Raw genomic sequence first — 9,813 nt, forward strand, 5'->3', positions numbered from 1 at the left:
TAAGCCCCGAAAAAGGGAAGCCCAAATTTATGGGCCAAAACGACACAGTTTTTCGTTCACAAACGGGTCGCGCTCGCTAGGCATGAGGACCTCCAACTTTTGCCCCACGGGACACCGGAACCAAACTTCGACTTGGTGGAAGCTATGCTGGCTTCCCGGGTGAACTATAAATTCCCCGTACACGGGCACGGGCACCAAAAACTGTGCGTGTAATTCTCGTTGGAACAAACTACTGAAGGATTCCAATTCTTCCCGAAACGGCTCTCGGCGGTTGGACCGCACCGCACCACAGCCTAGCGGTTGGCGAACGGAAGTGCGTGTGTCGATAGGCTGACGAATACTAACGCACACACACACACGCACACCTAAACACCATACAGCGAGGGGGGGGGGGGCGAACGGCTCTCACCTGTAGCGCAGTGGTCCTGCTGCTCCCGCAAAGGCCATGAAGGAGCAACAAAGGTAAGGTCGCCGTGGTACGAAGGCGAGCTCGGCAGCCACAACTCTCTACGACAACGGCACTCTCAACTCCTTCTCACACATACACACACACACACACACCCACTAACCTTTTGCCGTTTGCCACCGAGAGAGAGAGAGAGAGAGAGAGAGAGAGAGAGAAGAAAAACACGGTCTAGCTTAGGAAGCTGCAGTGGAACACTTCACACGCAGTGCATGGCCAACTACACAGGTACATCGTATCGTGTGGCGCACAGCGCGGGATACCTTCCGGAATCGATTGGCAGAATATAGCGGAACCCCCCCGGGCTCTCTAACCCTATGCCGACCTCGCACGGCCCCCTAGCGGCCACATCGCGGCGGGACCTCTACGCGCGCCGACATCTCGGCGAGAACTGTTGCTGATTGCTCGGCCGACGAAGTTCGACGCTGTTGCGCGCCTTCGGCTTCGTCCTCGTCGGCGGCGGCCTGTTTTTTTGTCTGTACTGTCGTTCTGTTGTTGCTGCTTCATTCTCTGGTGCTGGTCCTGTCTGACAGGTCCTTCAGAACTGCTGCTGGTGAGTGTGCTGAAGGACCTCAGCCTCAGAGTGGACGAGGAGAAATGGGCGCGCTCAAGCGCGAAAGTGAGCAAAATATTTGTTTGAAATCCAAGCCGGGCCCTGGGCCTAGTCACACGGAGCCTAGAAATGGTAACGGGCGGCACGGAACAATGCTCATGCATAACTTGAGAGTTACCGCACCGCACCCCGTGCCCCCCCGTGTCCAGAGAGTGTGAGGCAGGGGGTTAACTTTTTATTGACTGCAAGCCAGAGGCTGCTGGCTTGCTTGCTTGCTGGTTGAAAAGAAAACAGCCAGCCAGAAAAAAACAATCCCTCCCAAGAATTGCTCACTCGTACTTCAATCTGGTGCTCTGAGCTCGTAGCTCTGAGAGCAGCACTCTGCAGGTGGGGCAGCATATCTGTTGGGATTTCTGTTTCGTTTTTCTTTTTTTTTTTTTTGTTGCGGACAAATGCCACCTCCAGTAAGATGTCATCTGAATGGTTTTCAACGCTCGGCAATGGCAATGCTGCGGCTGATGGACAGCGCGAGCGCCTCGAAAGCTGCATCCTATTCTTCACGGTCCCTTCCCGGAACATGGTAGAATGGCACCGTAAGAGATTCTCGGGACTGTCGTGCTTTCGTCATGCTTGTTGCCCATTTGTAACATTTGTAGCTGCCCGCCCGGCTCGGCGAATTGAAAATCGAAATCCAATTACGCGGACCAAGAAGTTGGTAGATCCTGGGAAATGAAAGTTCCAAATTTCCAACGAAGTTCACCGTCCACCGTCTGTACTTCAAGCTGTACACGCTCCGCATATTTGCTGAAGCTAATCAACCGACGATTTGAGTTAGTACACTCAGGCCACCAGTACTTCGACAGTAAGCAATTGCAGCCCCCTGGAAAGGGGGAAGGCCCTGAAAGGTTGACAGAGATTCCCAAATCTTCCTGGCTCCCGGTGTTGAACTGCGTTACGGCCCGCGCTACAGACGTAGTGTGTTTGTGCGCTCTGCGAAGTGCTTACTCACTAGTGCACCCGGCACGCAACTGTCACTCGCTGCTGGGGCAAACGCGAAGAAGTGGCTCGCAAAGAGCAGACTGTTGCGTGGGGTTTGCGCCCGTGGGGTACCCGCACCTGACTGTGTCCCCAACCCGACCCGACCCGGTCATTCCCGTGTCATTACCCGCTAACCGACGACTAGCGGACACTCCTGGACTAGAGTTGCGGCCGTTTTGATTGTTAAATTGCGCGCGGCCCTCTGCTTGGCGCCAACCTAATGGCGCGTTCGTCTCCGGATGTTTACTGGACTGGACGGGTTGCAGTTGTGTAGAAACACCACTCCTGGACGCCAAACCCTGCACAAAACGGACGCACTTGCGAGTCGCACTTTCTACCGTCACTTGCTTGCTTACTGTTGGTCTCTAACGGGTGGAACCGCGCTCGGTGTCCGCGCTCCGTTGTTCTAGCGGCGGTGGAAGGTCGGACGCTGCACAGCGGACGCTCTCCCCTCTCGGAACCTCGTCCTCATAGCGTCGTCGTCGTCGTCGGTATCAAGCTGCGCATGACGGCGGAGAATCCGGAGAAACGGACAGCGGACCGGACGACTGGCACGACCAGCACCAGAAGCACCAGAAACAGACACACCGACACACGAGCGGCAGCCCGGTCCGGCTCGGGTGGGCTCCGTATGTTTGGACCGTGGAACGATCGGCTCACGACTGACTCACGTCTCGTTGGTCGTTGGCTGCCGCGGGCCACGGACTCCGGTCTCGGTTCGGTCGCCACGCAAATGCTGCAAACCTTCAGATAACACAGGACGTCGGACGCCACTCGTAGTGCCTCTCAAGTTCAGAGCCGCCAAACGGCAAAGCTCCACGAAAGCTGTTGCCTGAAAATCCGCAACCAGGCAAAGCTCTCAACAGCAGCAGCAGCAGCGGCAGCAGGCGGTCAAGCTTTATACATTCATTCGCGCGCCGACAGCCTGCTGTGCAGCTTTCGAGAATTTATGGAGTGTCTGCGTTGTTTCATTCATCTCAAGCACAGCGAAGGTCGCACGGGTCGCTTCTCTCTGCTTCAGAGTCGCCCATTTCACTCCCTCAAATCGTTTCTGGGGAGTCTTCTGGGTAAGTTTTTCTTCGGATGTAGGCTACAATTTCGATGTGAACTCTATTGGGTTGCGTTCCGTACTTATTTCAGACAGTTGGTCGCATCATGGTCACAATTTCAAATCATCGGCCGGAAACGGACCAACTTCGAATCGTTTACCAATCTTGTTATCACCTCTCGAGGCAGATAGCTCGAGGCGGTGACGAAGTAGCGATCGAAGACGAGCACTGCACAAGTCCTCTAACCACGCACACGGTGACTCGGTGTTGGGAAACACTTAGTAGACCCTTTGCTGGTGAGTGGCGCAAGAGCGCGCGCGCGCGCCCCAAAACAGAGCTTCCGCCACAGCCAGAACAAAAAATTGTTCTGTCGTATTACTTCAACAAACGCACTACCGGGGATAGACAGTTACAGAGCGCAAAACAACCTTTTTACTTAGCTCAACTTGGAAATTTCTTGAATAGGTTAAGAATTTGCTTTGCAACCAAAGTAATGGGCATGGGTAGTACTAAAAGGCACAAATTTACGGTGCTTGAACGTAATGGTACGTACAGGTACTGTCATCAGTGTAGCCACTCCGCGCCAGCCAGTAATAATTCAAAAAGGCAACGAATGAACCGCATAAATGCATAGCAAATTGTTGAGTTTTTATAGGAAAACTTTTGTTAAAACGATTAACAGAGGTACGTGATGTCTCTCGAACGTCTCGACTGAAATTCGCTGGCGAGCCTTAAAGTGGATGGCCCGAGTTGATTTGGTCTTCGCGTCTCCGTCATACGTGGACCGGCTGAATCTAGTAGCGATAGTGGTCCGGCTTGTACGGTCCATCGACCGGTAGGTTCAGGTAGTCGGCCTGCCGAGCGGTGAGTTTGGTCAGCTTGACGCCCAGCTTGTCCAAGTGCAGGGCGGCCACCTCTTCGTCGAGCTTCTTCGGTAGCACGTGCACACCCACCGCGTACTGGTCCCGGTTGGTCCACAGCTCGATCTGGGCCAGCACCTGGTTCGTGAACGAGTTCGACATCACGAAACTGGAGTGGCCCATGGCACACCCGAGGTTCACTAGGCGGCCCTCGGCAAGCAGTATGATGTGGTTGCCGTTCGCGAGCCGGTACCGGTCGACCTGTGGCTTGATGTTGACCTTTTCCGTCGCGTTCTGCTCCAACCAGGACACGTCCACCTCGCAATCGAAGTGCCCGATGTTGCACACGATCGAGTCGTCCTGCATGTTGAGAAAGTGCTCGCCCATGATGATATCGGTACAGCCGGTCGTGGTGACGAAGATTTGCGCCTCCTTGCTCGCCTCCTCCATCGTCTGCACCTCGTAGCCCTCCATCGCTGCCTGGAGCGCGTTGATCGGGTCAATCTCCGTCACCAGGACGCGCCCACCGGAACCGCGCAGGGCTTGCGCGCAACCCTTGCCCACGTCCCCGTACCCGGCCACGACGCACACCTTGCCGGCGATCATCACATCGGTCGCCCGCTTGATGCCGTCCAGCAGCGATTCCCGGCAGCCGTACAGATTGTCGAACTTGCTCTTGGTCACGGAGTCGTTCACGTTGATCGCCGGCATGCCGAGACGGCCCTCGCGGAACATTTTGTACAGGTTGTGGACCCCGGTCGTCGTTTCCTCGCTCAGCCCGCGGATCTCCTTCAGCAGCTCCGTGTGCTCGGTATGCACCAGGTTCGTCAGATCGCCGCCATCGTCCAGGATCAGGTTGAGCGGCTTGCCGTCCGGGAAGACGAGCGTTTGCCGGATGCACCACAGGTACTCCTCATCCGTTTCGCCCTTCCACGCGTACACCGGCACACCGGCCTTGGCCATGGCGGCGGCCGCGTGGTCTTGCGTGCTGAAAATGTTGCAGCTGCTCCACTGGACCTGTAACCGAAACGGCATGAGCATGAGCATTCACGTTCTGTGCGCAACGCTCTTGGCGCTTGACGCCTTTGACGCGCAATACCGGTCTAAGCGGCCGAAGCGAATACTTCTTTATCGCGCGATCGACGTCACGCGACCGGACGCAAAAGACTTTTGTGTGTTTGGTGCAGACATCGTCACCCGTTCATCTCGCGCTACATGATGGTACCATCGCGATACATTCGTTTGGCGGGGTCAATGCCAAAGGTTATCGGCTCTTTCCCGTGCTCCGGTGCTGCGGTCAGCAGCAGACCAGTTTTGCCCGCGCTAACGACCAACTGTAACTAGGCGAAGTTGTTTGCTGGTTTGCTGGGTTCTACCCTTGTCTCTACGAGCTCACAGCCGGTAAATTTACCCACAAATCCGGTACTCCGAGCAAAAACGGGGTACGAACCAGTGCCGCGTGATGCGGAGTTCAGACAAAGTCAAAGTTTAGGTGCAGATGTAAGGGCAGATTTTGGAGGCCGGGTAATCACAAGTATCCTCCAGTAGACACCTTCGGCACTCTACCATTTTTCCCCCGCAACTCGCTATCAGTAGTTCAAAAGCCTGTTCTACATGTCTGAAAGTTTTCATACAAATGAATGCAATAACATGACCGGGGGGGTCCACGGGAAGACACAAGACAGGGTCGACGTACACGGCAAATTGCCGCACTTCGCCGTTCGGTTAAAGAGATAAAAATCAGCAACGACACCGGAATCGTAGCCGACTGCTACGTACCTCTGCGCCCAGCTCTATCAGCGTCTCGATGAGGACGGCCGTCTGGATGGTCATGTGCAGGCAACCGGCGATGCGGGCCCCCTTCAGCACCTTGGAAGGGCCGTATTTTTGCCGGCAAGCCATCAGGCCCGGCATTTCGTTTTCGGCAAGAATGATCTCTTTGCGTCCAAACTCGGCCAACGCGATGTCGGCTGCGTGAAAATGGAACGAAACGAAATCAAACGGCACCCGGTTAGCAACACCCGGGAACGGAACGGGAGGTTCAGTCGAGGATGTCGGTGGGACGACGCACGCTACTTACCAACTTTGTACGCTGGTTTCGTCATTTTCGTTGTTGGAAGATTGAGTGCTGGCTGGAGATGGAAAACGAGCGCCGGGAGCTCTTGACTCGAAGAACAGCAGGGCCACAAACCAAGCAACGGGGAGTATTGTGCGTTGCGTTCTCGGCACTGTCCGCGATTCAAGTGATCGATCGGTGAGCAAGCTAACACCCGGTCTACCCCGGAGCCAATTGCTCGCACGTGTTCCCGAGCGCGTTGCTGTACGCAAAACGTCGTAATCCTTCAGTTTTGCCATCTGGCGTTTGCTTTGCTGTCAAGTTTGCGCCGCGAACGACATCGTTGGCCGTTGAAAGTAAAGTCAGTTGTCGGTACTAGCACCGCCGCAACTTGCCCACAAAAAGTCCTGCCGATACCCTCTATAGTCAGGGCTGCCCCGTGAAAACACATGAATTCCGTTAAAAACGCAAACAACACAACGGAACTTCACTCGATGCGTTCGTTGTACATGCAACATGTACTACTGTGGCCAAAGATTAACGGCATTCTGCTTGTAACTCAAGCACTCTCTGTTCATTCTTCTAAATTCATTTCACCCCGCTGAAAGTATCATTCGCAAATGTTGGCCGAAGATCTTCGGTGCGCAAAAGCTCTATCGAAAACAAAAGTTTATAAGTGGTACAAAACGGCGAACGAACAAAATCAAAGAACAAGTGGTCCAGTGATCGTCGATCGACACTTCCCGATCTTGATGCGACCTTATTTGAATATCGCGCAGTGGAAAGCATGTTGAGTGACCGTTTGGGCCTTACAAAAGTTAACTGTCGATTGCAAGGGTTATGAGAACGAGTTCGTGTCATCATATTAAAGCTCATGGGCGCAATAAATGAACACCAACACGAGTTCATTAACGTATCGTTAAGAGGATCTGAAATTTTTTGCTATATGAAGTCGAAATCAACAAATTAGAACTATTCTAGTTGCTTCCTGGGATTCATTGTTTCTATGAAACCTACAAGTGGATGGCCTTCTAGCCGAAGGGTCTAGCGAAAGGTTTTCGGGATGCAAAAGGATCTTTGTTTGTGGATTATACTTACAAACTGCTGAATAAATAAATGCTAAATATTGGGTTGGGGAATAAGAAATCATCGATTTTCTCGATGGATCTCGGTAGAGTGATCGATATCTCGTAAAGTATCAATCAAACCATGTCAAGTTTATGCTCGTCATCAAGGTTACACTTCACACTTTAAAAGATCCTTTTTTATTGTTTTTTGTTTGTTGTATTCGTCGGTGAGTTACCGGGTGTTGGAACTATGGAATACCAACAAAGAGAAAACTCGGTACATTTTCCAGGTTTTTCTTTGATAAAGGCGAAAATTCAAGCTAGGCCGCTGTGCATGGTGTTTATGGTGCCGATAGTTTATTGGCCCTCGATTTAAAATTGGATTATTTTATTGAGGGCATTTTGAAGGGAATTAAAGGGATAGAGATGGATCGAATTGCCATCTGCCAACCCATTGCCAACCCATTTCTTAAACGGTTGGGTGCGAAATGAGGGATGAGAAATGGGATGCATACGACAATGCTGTGCGAAAACGAGCTCGGTTGGTCTAAGCATGGTGAAGCAGCAGGTGGGTGAGCCCTTAACAGGTGGCCACCCTAGGACCGGGACGTTCAAGAAGCTTCTACTGTGTATTTGGTGGGACTTGATAGGAATCATTTATTATGAGTTGCTTCCGTGTGGCCAAACACTAACATTCAGATCCAGAAAGGGCCAGAATTGGTCAATAGAAAAGGTGTTTAGGTGTTCAGAGCAGGAAATTTATTAATTATTGCAACCTTTTCAAACAGTGAAAGGAGAAAATTTTCGTAAACACAATACGACCTGGTTTGCCGCAGAAGACAAAAATCCGTTTTTCATCAAAACTGTACACCGTGTCACGAAAGCAGTTTGACAGTGGCAAACATCCATGAATTGAAGATCGAATCGTTAAAGCATCCCCCGTATTCGACCAGATTTGGCCCCCCGGGCGACTTCCATCTGTTTCCAGGTCGAACAAACAAAAATGTATGCGTAGAAAGCGTCTATCATCCAATTTCTTCAGGGATCAGGGAATTCATCGATTCGAATATCGTTGGAACGCGCCTGCGGAACAATACAGTGAATTTCAAACCCTAAAAATGATGTTTTTCTTGCCGAAAACCGCAAAACTTATTGGCCAGCCCTCCTGGTGGGATTGTGGGAACCACGAACCGTTATACCGGGTGTAGTTTGTGAGTGGTTCACGCGATATGTTTTGTTTGCACTGGTTTATGTTTATGCTGGCCGTGTGTTCATGGAACTCACACGATAAGCTGCGAGTTACGAGCTTTTAAGGCGAAAACTCGGTGAGTGAGCAAGAGAGAGAGAGAGAGAGTGCCCATCATTTGCAGGTTCACTGTTGCAGGTCTATTGCGGCCTTTGCGAGAGAATGCGGTCCGCCGTCAGTTTGCGTCGAGCGTTCGGTAGTGTTGGTTTGGTGATCCTCAAGCAACTCAGCTGGCCGTCGCCGCCGTCCGGAAGGCCGGCCGAATCTTTCCATTTTTGTTTTAGCGTTTTGATGAGTTAGTCATCGGCCGAACCCCACCACCCACCCAGCATATTGTGGCGCACAGGCTGGCGCCCATATGTGCGCAGTGTTTGTAAAAAATAGTCCCGTGTGCGGTCATTAGATGATACATTAGGGTGTGTATAGATATTAGACACATTAACGGTTCAAGTAGGCCCCCGACGGTTGCTGCTGTGCGGCAGTCTCGAAGCAGACCAACATTAGCCAGCGGACCACAGGATATCAGGTAAGGACGCAGGCACGGCCAAATTAGCGGCCCCCGAGGTACAGGCGACGGACCCGGACCGGTCGGTGGTCCTTCAATTCAAACGGTGGACGGTTGGCGACAATGTCTAATCGGATTTTAATCGATCGGCCAAACCAACACTACCACAAACCATGTTTCTGGCGCTGGTGAACCGCCGCCGACGCCCAGTAACCGGTTGGGGCCCTGCCCCCCGCCATCGTCCTCCAGAGGCTTGGCTGGCAAGTGGGGCGTTCTGTGGGGAGTTTATTTCGGTTTTGTTTCAGTCTTTTTTTTTGCTGTTGCTTCTTTGTCCGGTTTGTTGCTTGCGAAACAGTGAAAAACGTGTGTGGCGGCCGGAAGTGTGCACCTTCTGCCACCCGTAGAGAGAAAGCACGCCCCCCCCCCGCCCACCACCCACACATCGTCCTCTGCGATGTTCTATGTCGACGGCGGGGGGGGGGACCGCTCTGGAGCGAGCGTCCGTTCAATACCCACACACACAGTCATACAAGATGGCCACGGCGGTGCAAAATGAGCTCATCGCTTCGTGGCGGGTCTTCGGTGGTTCTTCGTCCCTCTTATTGTTGTCTGTTTTGTAGGAATTTTTTTTTTGGAACGAAATTATTTGGAATTATTTGAATGGGTCTCGCCGAATGCTCCCGTTGCTGTAGAGGCGAGCCCCCGCCCGTAACTAAAGAAGAGGAACCTTCACGAAAGAAGATATATGTGCGTGTTGGTGTGTGTGTGTGTGTGCGAAACAATGACATCAAACACCACCCGTCAGTGTCACATCATCGTCCGAGCGCTTCGCCGCCGCCGCCGCCGCGCCCTGTCAATGCTCTGCGCCGCCGAAGCATTTTCCGATGGAAAAATGGCGCCCAGCAGTGGTAACTTCTGTTTCGGAAAATTCGAACTTTGATTAAAATACACAAAACTTCGCGAGACTTGCCTTTCA

The 9,813-nt window shown here is 52.5% G+C and overlaps 1 protein-coding gene across 1 annotated transcript; it reads right to left on the reverse strand.

The window, feature by feature from the left end:
* Positions 1–3,740: 3,740 nt before the first annotated feature.
* Positions 3,741–6,276, reverse strand: LOC128274761 (adenosylhomocysteinase-like). The gene is made up of 3 exons (XM_053013066.1): positions 6,044–6,276; positions 5,743–5,933; positions 3,741–4,980 (listed from the first exon to the last, which is right to left on the reverse strand). The coding sequence occupies exons 1-3, from the start codon at positions 6,066–6,068 to the stop codon at positions 3,898–3,900; spliced, it is 1,299 nt and encodes a 432-aa protein (XP_052869026.1). The 5' UTR covers positions 6,069–6,276; the 3' UTR covers positions 3,741–3,897.
* Between the last annotated feature and the right edge of the window lie 3,537 nt (positions 6,277–9,813).

The sequence above is a fragment of the Anopheles cruzii genome, chromosome X (assembly GCF_943734635.1).
Source record: "Anopheles cruzii chromosome X, idAnoCruzAS_RS32_06, whole genome shotgun sequence".
In the NCBI taxonomy this organism is placed as follows: Eukaryota; Metazoa; Arthropoda; class Insecta; order Diptera; family Culicidae; genus Anopheles; species Anopheles cruzii.

Excerpts from the sequence above, each read along its gene's own strand:
- LOC128274761 (XM_053013066.1), bottom strand. The coding sequence starts at position 6,068 with ATGACGAAACCAGCGTACAAAGTTG. Across the intron at positions 5,934-6,043 it reads GAAACCAGCGTACAAAGTTG|CCGACATCGCGTTGGCCGAG; the intron begins GTAAGTAGCGTG and ends ATTTTCACGCAG. Across the intron at positions 4,981-5,742 it reads TGATAGAGCTGGGCGCAGAG|GTCCAGTGGAGCAGCTGCAA; the intron begins GTACGTAGCAGT and ends TTTCGGTTACAG.